At 38.5% G+C, this 24,938-nt stretch overlaps 2 protein-coding genes across 2 annotated transcripts; both read right to left on the reverse strand.

The window, feature by feature from the left end:
• Nucleotides 1–248: 248 nt before the first annotated feature.
• Nucleotides 249–999, reverse strand: LOC110870664. The gene is made up of 2 exons (XM_022119842.1): nucleotides 928–999; nucleotides 249–710 (listed from the first exon to the last, which is right to left on the reverse strand). The coding sequence occupies exons 1-2, from the start codon at nucleotides 997–999 to the stop codon at nucleotides 249–251; spliced, it is 534 nt and encodes a 177-aa protein (XP_021975534.1).
• Nucleotides 1,000–17,805: 16,806 nt separating this feature from the next.
• Nucleotides 17,806–20,404, reverse strand: LOC110873832 (chlorophyll a-b binding protein P4, chloroplastic). The gene is made up of 3 exons (XM_022122847.2): nucleotides 20,058–20,404; nucleotides 18,518–18,933; nucleotides 17,806–18,138 (listed from the first exon to the last, which is right to left on the reverse strand). Exons 1-3 carry the CDS (start codon nucleotides 20,258–20,260, stop codon nucleotides 18,002–18,004), a joined length of 756 nt encoding a protein of 251 aa, XP_021978539.1. The 5' UTR covers nucleotides 20,261–20,404; the 3' UTR covers nucleotides 17,806–18,001.
• Nucleotides 20,405–24,938: the final 4,534 nt, after the last annotated feature.

The raw sequence follows: 24,938 nt of genomic DNA on the forward strand, positions 1-24,938 counted from the left end.
CGCGTGCGCAAAGCTATCTTTGGAACATCCTCTTCTCGAACTCTCATCTGGTGATAGCCCGATCTTAAATCAATATTCGAGTAAAAGCTCGACCCTTGCAACTAGTCGAACAGGTCATCGATGCGAGGTAAAGGGTAACGATTCTTGATCGTCAGCTTGTTGAGTTCTCGATAGTCTATGCACATGCGAAAGGATCCGTCTTTCTTCTTTAAAAACAATACCGGGGCTCCCCAAGGTGAAGAACTGGGTCAAATGAAGCCTCTATCCAACAGTTCTTGAAGTTGATTCGACAATTCTTGCAACTCTCCAGGTGCACGAGCAATTGGAGCTGCTCCTGGTGTAAGATCAATGTGGAACTCCACCTGACGATGTGGAGGTAGACCTTGAAGTTCCTCGGGAAAAACGTCAGGAAACTCCCGTACGACTGGTAAGTCATCGATATTCTTCTCTTCAGGCCGAGTATCGGTAACAAGCGCAAGAATAGCAGGGTAGCCCTTACGTAGACATTTCTGGGCTTTCATGGATGAAATGATGTTAACGGTTGCACCGCTTCGATGACCTTGGACCGATAATAATTCTCCGCTAGGGAGAGGCACACGCATGATCTTCTCCTTGCAAAGTATTTCTGCTCCGAGTTTGGACAACCAGTCCATACCAATGACTATATCAAAACTACCAAGAGTGATGGGAAGAAGGTCAATGTCAAACACCTGACCTAGAAGATCGAGTTTACACCCTAAATATACATGTGTGCTTCTATCGACTTGCCATCAGCTATTTCTACTACATGCTTGTTTACAAGAAGCGCAAGACTTAACCCTAGCTGACGACTGAACCCCAAAGACACATAACTCCAGTCGGCACCAGAGTCAAATAACACAGAAGCAATAATACCATTAACATAGAACGTACCGGTCACGACATTGCCATCGTTCTTTGCATCGCCTGCCCCAATAGTGAACGCCCTACCGCGAGCACCATTCCCAACGTTATTCCCATTGTTGTTATTCCTAGCATTGTTGTTGTTGTTGTGGCGGTTACCCCCATTGTTGTTGTTGGCATTCTGGTTCAATTGCGGGCAATCCTTCTTGAAGTGCCCTTCACTGCCGCACTGATAGCATCCCCTATTGTTGCCCCGATTCTGTTGGGGTTGCTGCCTCTATTGCTGTTGCTGAGATTGTTGCTGTTGTTGCTTGGGGTGTGGAGCTCTACAATCTTTCGCCATGTGACCCAACTTGTCACACCTTTGACATGCTCGACTACACTGACCGTAGTAATGGTAACCACACTTATTGCACTTCGGCTGTTTTCCTGCGTAACCGGAAGTCTGGCTGTGGTTCTGATTCTGGTTGACAGAAGATGACTGGTTGAAGCTGCGGGTGTTGTTGTTGTCAGGCTTCTTCTGAGATTGACTTGCACTGGTTGCTTTGTCCGTATCGCTCCATTTACGCTTGTTATCACTAGCTGGCGTAGTAACTATGGTTGCAGCAGCAGTAGTGGCAGAAACGCGCGGTGGTAGCGAGCCACACTCCACCTCCTGGTCTGTGATCTTGTGAGCCAAACGGATAATCTGAGGTAAGTTGTTGAGGTTCGCTGCAGTAACCAAACCCTTCACTCGTGGAGCTAATCCCTTGATGAACAGTTCTATTCTCCGGTGCGGAGGTCGGGACAAGTTCGGGCACATGATAGCCAACTCATGAGACCGTTTCACGTATACCTCAATCTCTGATCCCACCATCTTCAGATCATAATACTCATTCTCCAGTTTCTAAATCTCATCATGAGGGAAATACTCATCCCTTATCAATTCCTTAAAATTGTCCCAAGTAGTGGCATTTGCCACCTCAATGCCCAACATCTGAACCTGGGCATTCCACCATGTCAGGGCACCATCCTCGAGTGTGCCTGTAGCATACTTCACCCTGTCCCCAGCAGGACAATTACACATTGCAAACACCGATCCTGCCTTCTCAAACCAACGCAGGAGTCCTACAGCCCCTTCAGTCCCACTAAAGGTATGTGACTTACAATCCATGAACATCTTCAACGTACAAGCAGGTGGATTGTTTTGATTTTGCTGTGCTTGCTGACCTAATGGACGAAGGAAAATACAACAAAGGGGTTTAAGAGTTGTGTACGCGACACAAGAATAAAGAGTATTTGGCACATTTCGTACCAGCTTGATAGGCTGCTAATGCTTCAGCCACACGGGTGTTGATTAGGTTAGTCAGCTCGGCCTGGGTCATTGCAATGTGACCACGTCCATGACCTCGTCCACTCATGATTCTATATAAGGAGAGGGAACAAATTTAAGAGTCGAGATGAGTTAAGAGTCAAGTCTCAGGTTGAAATCTACAAACTACCAAGTTTACACACAATAGGGCAGAACCCTTCTCACACTCGTTAAGCCTCACTGGGACTTACATGCACCTCACGTTATTATTATGTGTGCACCCATAATAATAAGGCAATTTGCATGCTTATCTCAGTGCCTCTTAACTTGCTCTAGAAGTTTCCCCCACATTCAAATAGCAAATGTAAGGTATTACAGGATTACGAATCACAAAAGTAGAAGAGTAGTGTCATACTGTCAAATCACCACAATATCTAATATACCGTTTCATGCAAGCTGTGAGTGTGTGTAACTACATAACAAGTATTGCATAAAGTAAACAGAAGACGAACCTTGCAATCTGGAGCTGAGTGTCATGGTCGATTTTCGAAGCGGTTCGGTTATAGTCTGGTTTAATAAAAACGTTCTAAAACCTAGTTCACTATAACCAGTGGCTCTGATACCAAACTGTCACACCCCAAAAAAAATACCCCAAGCTGAAACCCCCGCGAGGCGTGTGACGTACCAGGATCTAGCCACCAATCACATTAAACCATACATAGTATTTAATAAAAGTTTCCATTTATTTCATAAAGTAAACTCAAACACAAATCTAAAACAAATACGTTCAGCGGAAGCATAAGATAAGTAGTTATTACAAGCGTTTCAAAACATGAGTGCAATAAACATTAAACTTGTATCCAAGAGCTACGACCCATGACAACTCCAGCACTCCCAGATAGCAAGTTCCAATCCATGAACCTAAGGACCTGCAAGCATGCAGAAAAGTGTATCAGACAGGCTGGTGAGTTCACAGTTTGCTTTAACCGTTAAATACCAAGTAATGATTTATGATTTGTTATGACTGTTATGTTGATAATAACTCGATACCGCAGACGACCCTTTTTGCCCTTCCCCAATGCTCTATCAAACATTGGTCATGATTTAAAGTTATTAGTTCACGCCCGTCCTATCCAGGAGCATCGTGAGGGTGCCAAACCTAATAGCGCTATCAACTAATAACCCCGTTGCCCTACAAGCAACAACCGGTAGTAATGATGGGACTTAAGTGATAGAGAGTGAGTGTATTATCCAACCATAACGTTTACTGAAAACCGTTGCATATCCCCTGCAAGGATAGCGTGTGAAATCCGCCTCACATCCCCTACAAGGACGTGGGTATTTGAAAACCGCCTCATATCCCCTACAAGGATATGGGTTTACGAAAATCCGTTTACAAGTTTTACCAGTTTGATTATCCCCACTGAACGCATGCTTGTTTGAGAGAAGTGGACTCACCTTGGTTTGCTCGGTATGATTTGTTACTTGTTCACACTTAAACAATCACAACCTAGGGTATTCACGTATGCGATATTAGTTTACATTCATAAGGTTTACGTATGAATCATAATCATAGTGTGTCTGTATGCAACAATCACCGAATGGCACATATCAGTTATTCTACTCATGTATATCCAAACCCACATGTATGTTTCGTATCAATATTCACTAGTCAAGTATGCTAACCAAAACCGATTCATGTTTCCTCATGCATAACTGATATCTTCAATAGACAAAGGTCAACATATAATCATACATTATTAGACCCGTACCAAACTACATCCTGTTTGTGAGATTCTGACCTACGGCGAAACCTCAAAGTGACGAAACCTCACATGTTTTGTCGGCATGGAAGTGTGATGAAACCTCCCATGTTTCGTCGGCATGTGAGTGTGACGGATCATCTAGTTTCGTTGAAGGATCTTTCGTCGGTGCCCCACCAGTTGCTAAACATGCAGAAACCCTAACTGCAACTATTCTGTTCACAACAATACAATCAATTGAAGTCACTACTCAATCATTCCAATCATCAATTACATAACACATTTATCATCAAACCGGTGATCGTCCGCTAACAGTGTGAAACTCATTGATTAACAACATTCAACAAGATCGTCACTAATACTATCAAGTTTCAGAATTTCATAACAGATTATTTCACGTATGACCAGATTAATGATTAACATACTCCCTAGATGGTTACTATATCTATGTCAACAACAGGATACTCCAACAGTTTATACACATAATCATGATTGACATCGACAATAAGCAATCAACAGTTTATATATCACCTAGACAAACAATACATATTAAAGCAAGCATTGTCGCACTCACCGAAGAATCGAAGGTTTGACAGTACTCGAATCGGTGGGAGGGGAAAGCTTTGTGTGAGTGTAAGGTTGCCGTCAGTATTAGAGAGGAGAAGGAGATACTAGGGTTCGCTAAATAAAACTCCGTGTATAATACGTAAATATATATACGAATCATTATTGGGCCTTGCTTGGGCCATAAGCCCATCTCGGCGACGACGAAACATAAGTGGGGCAACGAAACTTCCCAAGTTTCGTTGGGTAGAGGTGATAGTGCAACAGTGGTGTTTCGTCGAGTTCGGATATGCAACGGGGGTCCAATGTTTCGTCAATGTGATAGTGTAAAAGTTAAGTTTGTCAAACAGTTAATGTAATGAGTTTGCAAAGTCCTAATCCTAATCAATAATCATAAGATCAACGATAATAATAAAATGACCATATAACAAACGCGCACCCGTTACAATGCAACGATTTATAAAACATAGTTGTGAAAATAAGTAACGTGCCGAGGAAAGACCTTGGAAAGTCAGGTTGTCACAACTTGAGCGTGCTACCGTTGGTTGCTTCTTTGCGCTCCATGATACCAAGTTTCCTCCTAAGTAAATGCAATAACCATAGGTAGATCTTCGAGTGTCGAAGCAACGAGCCCAATCTGCATTAGAAAAACCTAGTAAAACAGTGTTAGGTGGTCTATCAAAGGTTAAGCCGTGTGATAAAGTCCCTTTGATGTATCGAAGGATGCGTTTAACAAGCTGAAAATGAATAGTGTAGGATGTTGAAGGTATTGACTAGCTTGATTTACGGCGTATGATAGGTCCGGTCGAGTGATGGTTAAGTATTGATGTGCATCGATAAGAGAATGGTAGAGAGTGGGATCATGGAAAGGTTCGAGAAAGTATGTCATATGCATACTTTGATTGATTGAGGAACAAACCTTGTTTTGGTATGGGTGGCCTCCAAACTAAGGAAGAAAGAGAGGTTGCCGAGATCTTTGATTTTGAACTCCTTGTGAAGACGACCAGTTAAAGTAGTAATGAAGCCTTCATTGTTACCAGTGATGATTATGTCGTCTACGTAAACAAGGATGTAAATTAAAGTGCCATTGTTTTTTAAGATAAAAAGAGATGGGTCGGCTCGACTGCATATGAAACCAAGGGTGATGAGAAAAGAACTTAATCGTTGAAACCAAGCTTGTGGAGCTTGTTTTAGACCATAAATGGCACGATTTAGTTTGCACACATGATTCGGACGAGCTAAATCTTGGAAACCTGGTGGTTGTTCCATATAGACGGTTTCCTTAAGATTGCCATTTAAAAATGCATTGTTGACATCGAGTTGTCTTAGTTTCCATTTGTTGATGGTGGCCAGGCTTAGAACAACTCGGATGGTGGAAGATTTAACAACGGGGCTAAAGGTATGAGAAAAATCTAGACCCGGAACTTGATTGAAACCTTGAGCGACAAGGCGAGATTTGTAGCGGTCAATGGAGCCATCGGATTTGTACTTAATCCGATAGATCCATTTGGAGCCTATGATATTGGTTGAGGTGGGACGAGGAACAAGGTGCCAAGTGTTATTGGAATGTAAGGCTTGGATTTCATCATTCATGGCATGACCCCATTTGGAATCTTTCATTGCTGTTTTGACGCCTTTGGGGACATGTGAAGAGAGAAGAGAATGATGAAGAGAATAATTGTAGAAATGGGATAAATTGGCACCATGAATGGTTTTGAAAATACCATTTTTTGATCGAGTAGTCATAGGATGAGTGTTGGTTTGAATGGGTTGAGATTGGACAGAAGTGGATGACTGTTGGGCTGAATTATTGGGCTGGTTTGAGGTGGATTGGGCTGAGTATGGATTTTCGGATGGTGGGGTAATCGGTTCGGCTGAGTATGGTAGAGGATGTTGGTGCACTACATCTGTTGATTCCGTCTAGGTGTCTAGAATCAAGTCGTATATCATATTGTATAGCATAGGGCTCGAAATACGAGAAAACAGGGTTTTGTATAGCTAGGGTCGCTTTTAGGGTCACACATATCTTGGGTCGCTTTTGTGTCATCTTGGGTCGCTTATTCATACATGCTTGGACCGCTCATGTGTCACTTGACCACATGAGCGGCCCCAGATCCCTATATATAGACCATGAGCGATCCACATAGCAGGAGTTGTTGTTTTCCACGCCGAAGCTCTGCCGGTGTGACGTTTGAGCTGTAAAGTGTTTCTATTCAATACAAAAGATAGTTAGAAGGAAGAACAAGCTACATCTACTTGCTTTTCTTATTATTCCGCATCTGAATTGCAAGAGATAACCTCTGAACGACTCATTTGGGTCTGCAAACGTTCCTACAAGTGGTATCAGAGCTAGGGAGGAGGTTTTCTGCAGATTATAGCTGGTTTTCAGTGTTGTTTCTCACTTCTACACCTTCGTTTCTCTTTTCCGAGAGATTTCACGGTCAAATTTCGTTCAATTTTTCACAGATTGTGCGCAATAGTATCAAGATAAACCTTGGAAAGTTTGAAGACAAAATTCGAAGTTTTTATAGGTCAAAACATGTTCGAAATATGGACCGTTCTTAATGACATCATCAGGAACCGCTCTTAGATCATATCTGGAACCGCTCATTCGTACACTTTTGACCTGGACCGCTCCAAAGTAGCCTCTTGAACAGCTCTTTCGAACAATCTTGGATCGCTTGAATAACTCACCTTAAACCGCTCATTCGAACGATCAGGGATCGCTTTTTCGGACATAGTGTGAATCGCTTAATTGACATTTGTGTTGGACCGTTCAAAACAATTACCTGGATCGCCTATTTGGACCATTTGAATATTTCTTGAACCGCTCATACAACACACTTGTGAACCGTTCGAACATCATATCTTGAACCGCTCCAAGGAACTATATTTGGACCGCTTTTCTGTCAGTTGCTTTGAAAAACGTGTTAAGTCATCATGAATTCTGAATTTTATAACGCCTTTGCTACATCAACTACTCCAGCCGCGATTGCTCAAGCCATGAATCTTGAAAATGAGACGGGAACCACCCAGAAACCCCCGAAACTGATGAGTATTGAAGAATACTACGGGTGGAAAGATCGTTTTGAAAACTGGGTTCAGGCAAATCATCTCAGATCGTGGGAATGCATATTGGAAAAGTACACATTGCCTCGAACAGAATTGCAAGTCATTAAACAGATATCTGAATTCTCAGAACAAGAACGTGCAATGTACAGAGCAGAGAAAATGATGATCAGTTTGTTACAGCAGGCGATTAAAGAAGATATATTCATTCTGCTACAACATGACAAAACTGCAAAGTCAATTTGGGATGCTCTTAAAGTGAAATTCGAGGGTAGTGAAAGTATGATCAAAAGCAAGAAGGCATTGCTCAAGAAAGAATTTGATTTGTTTAGCAGTTTGCCAGGAGAGGATACTAAAAAGCTGATTGAGAGATACTGTCACTTAGTGCGGTCGTTATCGATGTTGGGAGTTGAAAAAGGTCGTGAGGAATGGGTTGATAAATTGGCTGACGCGTTACCTCAGAATGAGTGGGGAACGTATTTGATGATACTGAAAAATACGGGTGTTTATGACAAGCTTACAATTGGTCAGTTTATTGAGAAAATTGAGAGTCAGGATCTTGAACAGCAAAAGATCGCGAAGATGAATAATCCTAGTGGTCAACAAGATGTTAAAATGTACTATAAAGGTAGTATTCCAGTTTCTGAAGCTGAAAGAAGTCCGAAAATTCAAACCGCTTTCAGTGCTGGTGATTCATCTGAGAAAGTTGATCAGGGTTCGAACAAGAGTAGCAGTGGGTTTTCATCGTTTCCTAGTGTGAATCCGAAAGAGACTAACACAAGCTTTCAGTCTCAGGGTACCAAAACCGGAAATGGATACATAATTCAGTGCAACATAGTTCTCAACCTTCCAGAAGGTCAAAGCTTCTCTGAAGACACTGCTAAAGACCACATGGCACTTCTGGGTTCAGTTCTGTTATCCTATGAAGGTCTTGTTGCTGGTAGGATCGGAAATCCTATGCTCACCAAAGAGGATTACGACCAAATAGACGCTGAGGAAATGGAACTTATGGATATCAAATGGTGTCTTGCAAGTGTTCTTCGTCGAGCTGAGAAATTCAAAACCATTACCGGGAGAAATGACTTTCTTGATGCACATGTTTCTACTTTAGGTTTTGATAAATCTAAAGTTACTTGTTTTCGATGCAGGGAGAAGGGCCATTTCAAGCGGGAATGCAAAGGAAGAGAAGCTAATGGAGCACAGAATCCATTTGGGAAAGATGATTACTACCGCAAAGCTATCTATCAACAAGTTGGTCAATCCCAGGAACCTCAAACAGCTCACGGAAGAAAGATTGAAGATCCCAAGAGAGCATGTTTGGTAGATTTCAGCTGGAGTGATTACATATCATCTGAAGCTACAGCAGAACGAGTTATCGATCAAGATGATGAGAAACTACCAGAAGGTTTCAGTTGGGATATGTTCGTGGATGAAAAGGGAGGTTTTAAAGCTTTCATTGCAAAAATCGTCCGAGAGCCAAATTTGTTTGCTACTTGGATGAGATCTATTGGAGAGAATGTATCAAGTGGAGATGAAAAATTTGTATCATCTGATGAAAGTTCAGATAGTACTGATGGACTTTCAGAACACTCTGGGGATATTTCAGATAATTCAGATGAAACTGTTCAAGAACAGGATGTTGTATTTGACAAAACACCATCGGATTCTGATGTATCAGATGGTGATTCTGATAAGTCTGTACATTTTGATCGATCACCAGATCTAAGCAGCAGTGATGATGAGGAAGAGAAACATATAAATATTGCAAAATCTCAATTGTCTCCTAATAGTTTTCATTTCTATTTTGCAGAAAAAATGGAGAAACTGGCAGAGGAATGAGCTGAAAAAGATCAACAATCTGAATCTGAAGGTGAATTTCAGAATGTTGAAAGTGTTGCTGAAAAGATTACAGAAACTGTGAAAGAAGAAAAGGTGATTGAAGTGGAAAAGGTGATTGAAGTGGAAAAGGTGATTGAAGTGGAAAAGGTGATTGAAGTAGAAAAATTGGTTGAAGTCATTAAAACAATCGAAGTTGAAAAGATTATTGAAGTCATCAAGCAATGTGAGAAGTGTTTGGAAGCCTGCAAAGAGTGTGCAGCAAAAGATGACATCATAGCTGAGTACGAGAAAAAGAAAGAGCAGTTATTGTTCAATCTCAATTATGTGAAGGAATCGTACGACGTGTTGAACAAAACAGTAACTGGTCTCCAAAAGACAAACACAGAAAGAGAACAGGCACTAATGATGATGAATGCAACTTTAATGTCGAAGCAAAAAGCTATAAATTTCTACATTGAAGAAAGTGCCAAATGGAAGCAAGAGTTGGAAACTGAAAAGATTGAAAATGAGAGGATTAGGAGGTTATTGTTGAGCTATTCTACCTCTGATTATGTTATTGATCGAGTTTACCCAACTGTTGCAGGTATGGAAGCTTTTCAAGCAGAGAAGCCGAAAGAAAAGAAAGATTGTGGTAAGAAACCAACCGTTAGCTATAACAAGTGTCCGCCTCCAATTTGGGATGGGTATTCACCTAGGAAACCAAATGAGGAACAACTTGCAAAAGCAGTCAATATACAGCTTAAAACCGACACAACTGACGTTTTACCAGAAAATATTGATGTGACGTTTACCTCGTCCGATACTGATCATGAGTCTGTTCTAATCAAAAAGGTGGTCGATCAGGTGTTGGATACTGATGAGGAGACAGAGTCAAAATCTGAGTCTGGAGGGTCAAAATCGTCAGTCAACAGTCAAAATTCGTCTGTTAAACAGTCTTATAGTAAAGAGTTTTTGTTATCAAAAGCTGATTTGAATGATGAAGCATTCGAAGTTGTTTATACTTTGAATGGTTCTGACAAATTATATTACAACAAAGAGTTTCCAATTTTAAGTGTTAAAACGGATCTAATCAACAAAACTTTTAAACTAATAGAGGTTAATATTCCTGAGTTAAAAGTTTTAAAAAATTTTGAAAAACCTAAAAAATATACTTCCAGAGTTCAACAACGTTTAAACAAGAAAAAGGGTTACAATTCTGGTCCTGGATTTCCTAAGAAAACCAACCAAAATCGTAGCTATAAAAAGAAAGGTTTTGGCTTTATTCCACCAGAAGATGATAAAAATATGAAAAATTCTAAAATGAAATCTGAATTTGTGACAGGTGGAAGCTCGGAAGATGAACAACAGAAACCATTTTGGAGACAAACTAACAAAGAGTTTCTTGCTGAAAAGAGAAAGAATGGAACTGGAGTATTTCATCCGATAAATGCTCAAACCTGTTTGAAATGCAATGAAGCTGGTCACATTGCATCAGATTGTTCAAAAAATATCAAAGCAAAACAGGGAGCTTCTCAGAAGATGAAAGACAAAGTTGAAGAAAAATCTGAGAAATCCAAAATTTTTAAAAATTCGAAAAATGAAGTTGGAGAATGTTCAAAGAAAAAGACAAAATTTTACAAAAGACAGGGAAATGACAACCAGGTCTGGGTTGCGAAGAAAGGAGAAGTGAAAGTCGGCGATGAATCTGGTTCCACAAAGCCAGAAGAGCCACAAATTATGGAGAAAAGTTCAGAAAATGATGATGTTCTTCCATCGTTAAAGTTTGAGGAGGTTATGAAGGAAATTGAAAAAATTGAAATTTCAAATCAATTTTATGATGATGAAAAAGAATTTGATGCTGAGAAAACATTCTACGGGAATGTTAAGAAGATTTTTGAGAAAATGTTGAGTGGTAAAGCTAAAGGGGTAAAAGATTTTTACGCAACTAAAAAGGCAACATACAACCCTACAGCTGAAGAATTGAAAGTCCTCAAGTCTGAGAAGACTTGGAGGGAAGTCTGTTTCCCAGAATAGTCGAAAGGACTACGCCGGAGATCCCAAGTTTATATCGTGGATCATGATCGGCATCTTTCTAGTGTTTAAAAGTTTGTTTGAATGTTTGTGATTAATGTTTGGATGATTTTACAGGTGAAAGGACCACGCCGGAGCTTCCAGGTGGGTAATTGCGAAGCAGGAATCGGCATTTTGATTGGTATAATGGTGATGTAGACGTAATATTCCTACACGTGGTAGTTGTTGGGTATCTACAAGTGGTAATCTTGATCCCACAAGTGGTATTTGTGGTTAAATTTTGAGTGTATTCTTTGAAGTGATTACATTTACAAGTGATACAGAAGGTTCTTAAAGGCAAATGGTAAATCAGGGACATTAAATTGTACTTGATTTACTATATATGGCAAAAGATAGACAAGATGATGAACCACATCCCTGTTTTTAAAAGATAGACCTACAAGTGGTTGTTATCAACACAAATTCATTTTCCGGAAAAATCATTTTGATTAAAACAAACTTAAATGTTTTGAAATCTAAATGAGAAAATGATTTGTGACAGGGGAGTTCAGATTGTTTATGCCTGGTGAATGGCGAATTGATGTGATTCAGTGCCAGTTGTCAAGTTTCTGTACAGTTTGTTGTTGTTTTTTTATTTCTAGTAGGTCAAAAGTTTAGAAATTTTCAAATTTTCTTTAAAATGTGTTTGCATTTTAGGGGGAGTAGGGAAATTTCAGAAAATCCAAAAACATTTGAAAATTTGAAAAAGCCAAAAACATGATAAAATTCAAAAATGAGTTTTGTTGCGAAAAAGAGGAAATGATAGTACATCAGTGGACTATCGCGGCACGCTAAAGAAATGTAAAGTTAAAAAGTGTTAAACAATCTTACTGCGGATGTCAGTAGATTTTCGCACATTTAGTAAATTGAAACGAGATATAAACCTAAATCAAACTTGCTTGATTCGTGGGTAACTATTCTTGGATATATGGGTAACCCCCGAAATCTTGTTTGAAAGGTCCCGTATTCTGAGATACTAGGTCTTTATACTCAGTGATATCTGGGGTATTATCCCGGGACTTCTGCTGTATGGAAGTACTGACCTAGTCCCCGGATAATACTTTCTGCTAATGCTTGAAAAAGCGCCGCCCTCAGCATGCTGATGAAACAATAAAATTGATAGTCGATGCTGTTGAAATGCAAAAAGATCCTCTAAAGGGGACCCACCAAAAGTCGAGCCGTCATCTCTCTGCTGAACGGAAGTTCTGACCTGAGCTCTCACGGTTTCGCAACTAACCCCTTTACAGATATCAGCTGTGGTATACTCACCTGTAAGACTGAATATTTGGGATCTGGATACAGGAGTATATTCAAGTGGAGTGATACACAATTAAGTTTAAGTCTCTAAAACATTAATCTCGTATCTCGAATCGATTGAAATTTGTGTTGAGAATTTAAGAGGACAAACATACTGACAATCTAGGTAAATTGTTTAAAGCTTATAATGAAATCAAGCTTAATGGTGTTGGTGATTTGTTTCATAAACTGATATGATCCTCTTGCACGAACACACAAAAATATTGTGTGTAAATAGTTTATTTCTGCATTTTATTTTCTCACTTTGAAAAAACCAAAAAGATTTTGTGTGTGTTTTAGCATAAATTTTGAAAGATTCAAAAAGATTTTCGACAACTGATGTTGGAAAACTGATTTTCAAAATTCCGAGTGCTAAACATGATGAACAGTAATTGAGGGGGAGTGTTTGTGTAAATCTAATTGTTTTCGTTAAATCTTATCTTCTTCAAGTGGTTCATTCATAGATTGTTTTGAGGGGAGTCATATGTTGGTGCAGAGATATCTGATATGTGATAAAATTAGAAAATTTATTTTTTAGGTTAAGATTGTGCAGGTAGCCAGGTTTCGATCTCAGAAAGTAAAGCTAAAGATTTTTGATAGAGCCAGGATATTTGATTCTAAAAGTCTGTGAAGATCAGATTCTGATTCTGAAGATCATGACAAACTGATGATGCTGATGAACTTAAGGAATCAAGAGATCTGATCAAGAGAATTAGAGTGTTTGAATGCCAGACAACGATCCTGAAGATGTTACTGAAGAACAAAAGAATACCAGTAAATCGAGAGGGGGAGTCTGAAGATAGAGAGAAAGAGAAAGCCCAGAGACTGATCTAGACTGCAGATGAGAAAACACAAGTTTACAGTCAAGGTGTGTTGGCGACTCCATCAACATCTGAGGGGGAGTCTGTTGGTGCACTACATCTGTTGATTCCGTCTAGGTGTCTAGAATCAAGTCGTATATCATATTGTATAGCATAGGGCTCGAAATACGAGAAAACAGGGTTTTGTATAGCTAGGGTCGCTTTTAGGGTCACACATATCTTGGGTCGCTTTTGTGTCATCTTGGGTCGCTTATTCATACATGCTTGGACCGCTCATGTGTCACTTGACCACATGAGCGGCCCCAGATCCCTATATATAGACCATGAGCGATCCACATAGCAGGAGTTGTTGTTTTCCACGCCGAAGCTCTGCCGGTGTGACGTTTGAGCTGTAAACTGTTTCTATTCAATACAAAAGATAGTTAGAAGGAAGAACAAGCTACATCTACTTGCTTTTCTTATTATTCCGCATCTGAATTGCAAGAGATAACCTCTGAACGACTCATTTGGGTCTGCAAACGTTCCTACAGAGGATTTGGGAGAGGGCTAGAGGATGAGTTAGAAGAGTCGGAGAAAGGGCTGCCATGAGCAGAGTTTGGACTGCTGTGAGCAGTGTTCTGCCCGTTAGGAGGAGTCGAAACTGGGCTGATTGGTATTTAGGCTGCTGGAGATGGAGTGATGATGACCCGGTAATGGGGCAGCGGTGACATGGAGTGGTGGATGAGGTGGAAGAGGTATTGATTGGTTGAGGTGTTTGAGGTGTTGGGGTGGGTAAAGAGTGTTCAAAGTTGGTGAAGGTTAGGTTTAATGTGTCGGTGTTTATGGAAGGAGTGTGAAATGGGAAAACATCTTCGTCAAATTTAGCATGTCGAGTGGTGTAAATGCGACCTGTTGAGGGATCTAGGCAACGAAAACCTTTGTATCGTGGACCATAACCAAGAAAAATGCAAGGAGCACTTCGTGGTAATAATTTATTTTTGGTATAGTCACGAAGATACAGATACACTAGACACCCAAAAATGCGAAGATTGGAGTATGATGGAGGTTTGTTAAAGAGAAGTTCAAAGGAGGATTTGTTTTCAGGAAGTTGTGTTGGAAGACGATATATATTGTAAGTGGCGGAAGTGAAAGCATCAAACCACAACTTTGGTGGAGCATGAGCATTGAACATCATTGCTAGACCGGTTTCGGTGATATGACGATGTTTGCGTTCGGCTCGTCCATTTTGTTCCGGTGTGTAGGGACACGACAAGCGATGATGTATGCCATGCTCTTGAAAACAAGTTTGAACTCGATTATTTGTGAACTCGGTTCCACCATCACTTTGAAAAACTTTGATGTTTTTAGAAAATTAATTTTGGACAAAGTTTAAAAAGGTGGTGAGAATGTTGTAAAAATCAGATTTAGCCTTTAGAGGATAAAACCGTGTGAACCGAGAGTAGTCATCTACAAAGATTACATAATATAAGTAGCCATCTGTAGATGCAATTGGTGCGGGTCCCCAAAGATCACAATGAATTAAGTCTAAGACATGTTGCACGCGTTTGTTATTTTCAACAAAAGGTAAATGTTTTGCTTTCGATAAGTCACAAGAATTACATAAACCTGGTTTTGGTAATAAAGATGTAACAAAGACATGACCATGTTTATTTAAACTAGAGATGGTATCAAAAGAAACATGTCCTAGACGACTGTGCCATTTATTGTACGAAGCACGAAAATGAGAGGCTGAAAGTGCGACAACAAAAGACTTATGACTTTGGGTGAGCACATAGAAACCATTTTCACTGGTGCCTCTAGCAAGAACTTCCCCCGTTTTTGGGTCCTGAATATGAAAGTAATCGTTAGAAAATAAGACATCTACGGGAGAATCATTTGTGAGTTTACTAATTGAGAGTAGATTCTTGGTGAGATTAGGAACAACAATAACATTTTGTCAGGAAAGATAATTGTTTAGAGTTGTGTTCCCAACATGAGTGATTGGTAATGTTTGACCATTACCAAAAGTAACACTCATGTTACCTGTATGAGGTTTAGAATCGGTTAAACCATAATTTTTAGTAAGCATATGGGTTGTGGCACCTGAGTCGGCTGTCCAGTCGGGAATTTCGGATGCAAGGCTGCATTGAGCAGTGAATGCTTGGGCTAGATTTGCATCTAGATTGAGGGCTTTTTGAGCATAAGACGCTAGAGTAGGACAAGTAGTAGCATAGTGAACATCTTTGCGACATAATTGACAATGAGGAGGACGTTTGTTGTAGGTATTACCTCGCCCTTTTGATTGGTGTGTGCGGCCCTTGCCACGGTTAGAGGATGATCAGTTGTTGTATGTTGGTCTGGTTGAGTTAGAATAGAAGGCAGCCTCGGGTTGGGTGGAAGGACCGTGAAGCTTTTGAAGAAATAGTTCCTGATTTTCTGCATTTGCAAGCAGGTCTCGAAAAGCAGGAGCAGGTTTGATTGCTCTTTGAGATGTGGAAAAGGTTTCAAAGGAGGCACCTAAACCACAAAGAAACCAGTGGCGTTTATCCTCGTCACTGATGGGGTGGCCGATAGATGCAAGCTGGTCGGAAAAGGCTTTGAACTTCCGACCGTATTCTGCCACAGAACCGGTACCTTTCTGAAGGTTATGAAGAGAGTCTTTTAAATTGTGGATTCGCTCAATAGAGCAATGGCTGTAGGCATTAGCAAGGGCTGTCCAGACCGAGAAGGAAGTGGTGTGTCCAATTGTTTCGGACATAGCTTCTTTGGTGAGGGTGGAGTTTATGAGAAGAAGGACCCTTTGGTCGGAAGATTTCCAGGAGATGAAGGCTGGATTAGCAGAGGTTTCGTTGTTGGAAGTGATAGTTTTGGGTGGGCAGGGTTTCGTACCATCAATGTGGCCGAGGAGATCAAGGTGGGCCAGAACAGGGGTAATCTGTTTCTCCCACGGGAGATAATTTGTTGAGTTAAGTTTTATATTGATTAAGTGGCTGAGAGAATGGAGAGGAATGCTTGAGAGATCTGTTGAAGAAGACATGATGGAGTCGGAGAGAGGACAGAAAAAGGTTAGGGCAGAAGATAGTCAAGGAGACAGGATCAAGGCTGATACCATGAGATAGTAACAACTTTTGATGATTTACAGTGAAGAATACAATCGGTATAAATACACAGAAAAGAACAAGTATTGAGGAGTAAAATCCTCCTATGACTAAAATAGAAATCTATACAATAAATGCAATGAATGATAGTAAATGCAGGTGATATTTGAGGCAATTGTTTAGAGTTGCCTAATAAATCTATACACCAATATTCTCTTTTCAAAGATGGATAGTGTTCTGAGGTGTCCATTCCAAACTGTTCAACTATAGATTAATGTCATATGAAATGTTGACCGGTCAATGCAGGAAGGTGGTTTGACTGAACTATGTAAAACTTCAGACCACAACTCAGTGACCAATTCCCTTTTCATTCATTCTGTAATCTTACCTTTGCACTTCCAAATGAAACCATGCTCGGAACAATAAGAAGTTTACAAGGGTTTTTAGATTATTCGTTGAATTGCAACTTTGAGATGCCTTGGCCCGTCTACAATGATTCTATATGTCATGACTGGAACCTTAACCCGGCACATTTCCTCTTTTCGTTTATTCTCTACTCAAAGTAAGCCCTTCATATTAATGCGTAAAACCACCTAAATCATTTCTTTTAAAATATATAAATGAAATATAACTTTTAAAATATTTAGGATTGTTCAAATAGCTTATGACTCGAAGCCCACTCAATATATAATTATCGAGCCGAGATGATCTTACTTGCTTAGTTCACTCAAGCTATAGTCCATTTAAAAAACCCAACTTTTATAGGAAAAAAAAACACTCACCCACCTTTCTTGTTGTTGTCATGTCTATCCATATGTGCAAATTATAAAAAAAAAAAAATTAAAAGTTCCAGAACATATAAGCTGGCTCGAGCTCAAAATTTCAGCTCGTTAAGAGTTTTCGAGATGAGCTGGCTCATTTAACTTGTAGCGCAAGCTTAAGCTGAAGCTGACTCGGCTCGTGAAGGATCCCTAGTATAACATAATAATTGATGTACTATATATCTGACCCGCCCATTTCATGTATGGATATGGTTACCTGCAGCAAGGAGACCATCTAACGACAAACAACCATAACTGAAGGATATAGGCTAATCAATGTTTTTTAACATCAATTTACTAAACACCATAGTTGTATAGTGTGAATCTAATGTGTTAATACTTAATACATCAAGATATTTATTTTATTCTAATGAGAGGGTGACAAAGTTCAAATGAATCATAGAATAACCATCTCATATTCCCCTGTACATTAGAACAAAGCTTAGATCTAGTGTCACAACCCATGCACTCACGGTTTACAAACAGAGCAAAACAACACACTTTTTTTAATATATTTATTATAAGATGTTTAGTTTCCAGACAAAGTTTGGACAATAGTGTTATGCCATGGGTCTGATAGGTGCTGCAATAGGTTGTCAAATGGCCCCTTTCCGGTCACGTTGTGCTGAACTATGAACCCCAAGAACGCCAACATCGCCAATCTCCCTGAAATTAACATAAAAGTTAGTGACGATATTTTTGACTCATTTATTTGCCATCGGGCTTTTTTACTGTGTTTAGCAGGTCAAATGGGTAAAATAAAAAGTAACTTAAAAGTCTAAATGAGAATTGGATTGACCAATGTGTATTTTTATTTTTTTAATTTATAAAAACCTATTAAATCATTTTCTTAAAATTCAGATTATAACATAACACTAGTTAGCTATAATTTTTTTTTGATAAAAAGTGTTTCCATCGAGTCGTGTTGACTAGTTTCAAATCATTTATTTATGGATGGGTCGATTTAGGGTCCGATAATGTTTCATAAACCAAACAAATAAATAAAATTTAGTTTACTATAAGATGGTAAATTTCTGTTTCTTACCATTAGCAAGCTCTTTCTCTTTGGCCTCAGCAGTTGCTGCAAAGTTAAGGGGATTAAATATGCCACCAGGGTACCCGACTTCATTCGGGGGCAAACTGTAGTTTTTAAAAATCGGATCTTGGTTAACACTTCCCGGGTTCTTGATATCTTGCCATCTTCTGATCTCGACGTAATGGAATAGAATGAATTCGATCACAAACAAGGTTGATGATGATGCGAAGTATTCGGACTTTCCAGCATCATACCACTTAGGGACATTGATTATGCCTATGCTTGTGAAAACCTCAGGCAGCAACATTCCGGCGACACCCAACATGGCCCATCGCCCGTTTACGAGCTCGGCTTGGACGAACCACTTTAGGTTCTCAGGGTCTTCTGCTAGTCCCAAAGGGTCGAACCCATTGTCACCTGGTAGACTGAAATGTGAAAACATATTAGTGTTTCATGGTTACTAATTATTAATATTAAATTATTAACTTATTAAAGGTAAAAGAGCCGAGCCGAGCCTACTTCTAACAGGTCTAAGCTCAAGTTCGACTAGTTTATTATATATTTATTATATGTATTTTTTTATAATAGTGTCTTTTATAATCTATATGTAGTAACACATAATAGGCAAATATGCATATTTAATATATTCTAAATATATGATATTAATCAAGGCTGTTATTTTATTTATTTTTATATAATTTCATATAAATTTTTAACTATAACTATGTTGTTATTTATTTTTATCTATTTTCATATAAAATTTTAATTATAACATAATATAATATAAAGTTTTTAATTACATGTATCACATATTTACATAAAATAATACATATTATGTAAATATAAATATATATATATATATAGGGTAAGGATAGTGTAAAAAGGGCCTAAAGTGTGAGAAGTGTAAGAAGTGTATTATAACACTATATATAATACTATATAACACCATATAAACACCGTATAACAATATGTAACACCATATAATACCATATAACACTATGTAACACTATATATCATTATATAACAAATATAACACTATAGGTTGTCTGATAGCATGTCTATGATAGATGTATAGTGTTCTATTTGTTATATAATGATATATAGTTTAACATAGTGTTATATGGTATTATATGTTGTTACATATTGTTATACGGTGTTTATATGGTGTTATATAGTATTATATATAGTGTTATAATACACTTCTTACACTTCTCACACTTTGAGCACTTTTTACAGGATCCTCTACCTATATATATATATATATATATATATATATATATATATATATATATATATATATATATATATTTAATATATAAAAATAACATATAAATTAATAGACTTATTTAGGATCGTGATCCTATTCGAGGGTGATCGTATTCGAGCTCGATCGATAAGTTAACCGGCTCATTTAATAAATGAGCTTATCTTTAGGCTCGAGGTGAAGTCTTTTAAGCTCGACTTGATTAAAGCTTTTAATGACCCAATCTCATGCAGATTACGACTCGGCTCGTTCACACCCCTATTTCAAAAATATGATAATGCATACCTTCCGTTGAGGTAACCTGGTGAGGCCAACCCGGGCAACCATTCACCCTTTTTCGCTTCAATCTTGAACGAACCCGATGAACCGGTGTTGGTCGGTTTAACTGAAAGTTCTCTGTTTAACTTCCCTGATGACCCGGTTAGGAATCTGGTCCGGGAGGCACACGGCCGGAAAACAGCAACCGGAGCTTGTGTGACGGTGGCCATACTTTTCCGGCAATGTCAAAGGATGGATTATTATTGTTTGCAGATATGAGAACTGAAAATGTGTGATGTGTGTACGTCCTTTTGTAATATTATTTGCAAGTGGAAGGAAATCAAGTGGTTGTGGTTTAAGGTTTGATGAGTTTGTGGATATTGAGGGAATTGGTTGGATACTGACCAATCAGAAGCAATATGTTCTTATCTTAATCTGATGTGTCATATCCACAAAATCTTTTACGTTGTTGTTGTTAACAAGTGTCTCCTGTGGGACCCACTAAATGCCACATTGGAAGATTTTTTTTGTTGATATTGGAACCTTGTTTGCCAATTATTGGATGACATATGTTTGATGGCTAGATTATTCTTTTGTTTTTTTTTTTAATTTCATACCATTTTATTTTATGAAAAAAAAAAGAATTTCATAGTAAAACGAAGAAAAGAGAAATATGACAAGTAGTATCAAATACAAACCATATTTCGCATACAAACTATAAGAATCATTTAAAAAGTGTTACGTGATATCCAAACAATTATAGAAAAATGATAAAATGATATCTTAAATAATATTAATTATATTAAATTCCCTATAAATATGATAACAAGGAATTAATTCTTTATTTGGATCTTCGTTTCGTTTTCAATGTGTTGATTAAGAAAATTGCTGATATCATTCAAATATGTGCTAAAATCAATTATCTTGATTAATTTTCATGTCCTAATATAATTCAAAAGTGTTACTTTTATGTATGTATTGTTTTGTTATGTGCTAATTTAATTTTTTTAAGTGTTAGGATCTGTTTTTACAGTTTGTAGGATAAATATGGTTTGTACCGGAACCAACCATAACGGCAACATTATCTCATTGTTAGAAGAATGAATTATGCATGATTTTTTAGCATTATCCATGGGATGGGTCTTTTGATGGCTTCCTTCCATGTTGAGAATACTTTCTACCACTAGATGTCATGGTTGTTGGTGTTGATAAATCACATGAATAATTGGTATTCCAAAACTAATCCTTCATCCAATGTCCAGAGGTGTCCATGTTCGGATGTTAAGCTTATGGGACATCCTTTTTGTCATGTCCAACGTGCGACTGGAAAGGGTCTCTTAGATTGCTTTAAAAAAGCTTTAGAGATGATACACATATGTGCTGAAGATTGGTATGTATGTTTTGAATCTATATAAGACTGTCTTGATTATATGTGATGTCTTAGCTACCAAATGCAATCACGTAAAAAAAGAACTTGTTATGCTTATAATAACCTCTCAAATTCGTGATGATCCTAAAACAACCATAGCTATTCAACATGTATCTTGGGTCCTATTTGAAGTTCTAATCCCTCACATCCTAAGTACGAGGGTTGTTTAGTAATTAGTTATTAGTTAGTTCAAAGATATAATTAGATAAGTTACCAGAGTGCGTGGACTAGAGGAGACAAGATGAAAGTTAATAACCAACACCTTAAAGGGATTGACACATCCCTTGGGTCGCATCTTTTGGGTCAACAACATCAAGAAACATCACAGGTGACACACCTCTTCATATTCAATCTCTAACACAAGATGAAGAACACACCTATTTATGAAGAGACACATCTATTGAATCGCACATGTTCGTTTAGTATAAATAGGGTTTGTATGTTTCAATTGTAATTATCAGAATCACTTATACTTTCACATTCTATATAGTTATTCATTCGACAGTTCGTAATTTATCATTGTGTTCGTGTTCATAAGGGTTCTGACCAACAGTGGTATCAGAGCACATGTTTCAAATTTAGGAAGAAGAAGCCCGGTTGAATCATCATAATGTCACACCGGTCGTAGCAGAAGCATGTTTTGACCCGAAAAGTCAGTCAAGGAAGTTCATCTTCGTATATAAAGGCGGAATCAGTATATATGAAGTTACACAGCTTGTCCTTTCAATTCCTATGCTTTTTATTGCTTTCTGAAATGATTTTGACAGAGTTCCGTTCCACAAGCACACACACATACGTCCGCTCAAATGAACATGCACATCAGGTATATATAGGAGAGTGTGGTTCGCTCATATGGACTGCCATATGAGCGGACCTACAACTTTGTCACATAAGCGAACCCACCTGATGCACTATAAGCGAACCTATTAAGTCCCTAAAAGCGGACCTACTAACTAATGTATATAAAAGCGAACCTACTTCTTAAAATACATACTTTGACATTCTAGACCCTCTGTTAACCTATCTTGACCTAAGACTTCACGTAGACGTAGTCAACAGACATCCTATGCATCAACAGACTCCCCCTTGGATGTTGACATAGTCTTCAGTAGTCTTCAGCTCCTAAGTCTTCGGTCTTGGTCTTTTCTCTAACTCTGTCTTCTCCTCGTAAGTATTCTTCACACGTTCCAGGATTAATACCTAGCTCTAACTTCAGACTTCCCTTTAGCTGTTGATCTAGACTCCCCCTTACACAAACTCCCCATCTCAGTATGCTGAGATCTGAGATATCTGGTTCGAACTTTGACAATTTGCCTCCGTTGGGAATAATGAAGTCTCCAAACCTGTTACTCAACCAATAACGTTACAATCTATCTTTTCTAACAATAAACACAAATTCAATCAGTTTTAGAAATCCACTCAAGTCTTCAATTTCAAATTAATGACCCTGATCACTTGATTAATCTACCAAGTTCAATTTAATGACCCTGGTTGATCTTCTGACGAATCAAACTGATTTAGTAAAATCATTTTCAACTGTTTCTAAAAAATAACAAGTATCAACTTAATGAACTTGTTTGTGACTTAGAAAACAATCAAACTTCCAACAAAGTAAGCTCTCCTCATTCTTCAGCTCAGAATCTCCTGCATCTGCTTCATCTTTCTAGAATCCGACAATCAACTTTCCACTCTGGTTTGTCTAAAATTAAGCAGAAATAAAATCTTTTTGGATTTTTTAAAGTGTTCTAAACTAAGAAATGAAATAACAGAAAAACTTAAATTGTAGAAAGTAAACTATTTACAAACTTATTTTTGGCGAGCGTGTCAGGGAATCATATCAACTTTTCAGACAAATTACTAGTACCGTTAAGCTACATTACATACTCAGACTTAAACAATTCACCTCGATTGTCGATATACTGATCCATCTTAAATTCTCACACAAACTTCAATCTATTCAGGATACAGTTTAAGTGTCTTAAGAACTTAGTTCAATTCATGTGTCCCACCTCTTGAATATACTCCCGTATCTAGAATCCCAGATATTCAGTCTTACAGGTGAGTATACCACAGATGATATCTGTAAGGGGTTAGGTGCGAAACCGTGAGAGCTCAGGTCAGAACTTCCGTTCAGCAGAGAGATGACGGCTCGACTTTTGGTGTGTCCCCTTTAGAGGATCTTTTAATTACAACAGCAGCGACTATCAATTTTATTGCTTCATCAGCTTGCTGAGGGCGATGCTATGTTTCAAGCATTTTGCAGAAAGTATTATTCGGGGACTAGGTCAGTACTTCCATACAGCAGAAGTCCCGGAATAATACCCCAGATATCACTGAGTATAAAGACCTAGTATCTCAGAATATGGGACCTTTCAAACGAGATTTCAGGGGTTACCTATATATCCAAGTACTGTTCCCCACGAATTTCACAAGTTTGAAATTTTAAGTTTATTTCCTAAATAAATCTACTAAATGTATGAAAACCTATCGACACATCGTTAGTGAGACTGTTTAACTCATTTTGACTTTCCAAATCTTTAGCATACTGTAATTGTCTAGCTGATGTACAATCATTTTCCCTATATACACAAGCTCTTTTTCAATTTTATCATGTTTTTGTATTTTTGCATTTTTTACTGTTTTTGTATTTTCTGAAAAAATATCTAAAATATCTATATACAACTAACTATCTCCCCCTAAATACCAAAACACGTAAAAAATCGACAAACGATTGCAGATTGTTTCTCTTCTTCATCCGCAACAGTACTCTCATCAACGCTCGCAATTCCATCCGACACTGAAAGCAATTTCATACCATTAAGTTTTAACAAATATTGAAACCGATTTTTATCAAAAGCTTTGGTATGCAAATCAGCTTTTTGTTCGTCAGTGTGGATTTTCTCAATTCGTATCAACTTTTTCTCGAAGCAATCGCGAATAAAGTGATGATGAATCTCTATATGTTTAGTTTTAGCGCGATGTACTGGATTTTTAGTGATATTTATTGCGGCCTCATTATCAACAAACAGAGGTGTGTTAAGAAACTGCAAACCGTAGTCGCGCATCTGTTGCTGTATCCACAAGATCTGAGAGCAACAACTGCTAGCAGAAACGTACTCCGCTTCACATGTAGATAGCACCACAGATGTTTGTTTCTTACACTGCCAAGTAACCAATCTAGGACCAAAGAACTGGCATCCTGCAGTTGTTGATTTCGCGTTGACTTTGCAGCATCCGAAATCTGAATCGGAATACCCTTCGAGCGTAAAATCGCGTTTCCTAGGATACCATAACCCCAATGACGGAGTACCTTTCAGGTAACGTAATATCCTCTTGACAATAATCATGTGCGATGCTCTCGGGTTAGACTGAAATCTTGCTGCGAGGCACGTTGGGTACATGATATCAGGACGTGAAGCAGTTAGATACATCAAAGAACCGATCATGGAACGGTAGAACATTTCATCAGCCCTGTCTCC

This window comes from Helianthus annuus, chromosome 8 (assembly GCF_002127325.2).
Source record: "Helianthus annuus cultivar XRQ/B chromosome 8, HanXRQr2.0-SUNRISE, whole genome shotgun sequence".
In the NCBI taxonomy this organism is placed as follows: Eukaryota; Viridiplantae; Streptophyta; class Magnoliopsida; order Asterales; family Asteraceae; genus Helianthus; species Helianthus annuus.

Excerpts from the sequence above, each read along its gene's own strand:
- LOC110873832 (XM_022122847.2), bottom strand. The coding sequence starts at position 20,260 with ATGGCCACCGTCACACAAGCTCCGGTTGCTGTTTTCCGGCCGTGTGCC. Across the intron at positions 18,934-20,057 it reads CCAGGTTACCTCAACGGAAG|TCTACCAGGTGACAATGGGT; the intron begins GTATGCATTATC and ends TTCACATTTCAG. Across the intron at positions 18,139-18,517 it reads AGAGAAAGAGCTTGCTAATG|GGAGATTGGCGATGTTGGCG; the intron begins GTAAGAAACAGA and ends TGTTAATTTCAG.
- LOC110870664 (XM_022119842.1), bottom strand. The coding sequence starts at position 999 with ATGGGAATAACGTTGGGAATGGTGCTCGCGGTAGGGCGTTCACTATTG. Across the intron at positions 711-927 it reads AGGCGATGCAAAGAACGATG|GTGTTTGACATTGACCTTCT; the intron begins GCAATGTCGTGA and ends CTTCTAGGTCAG.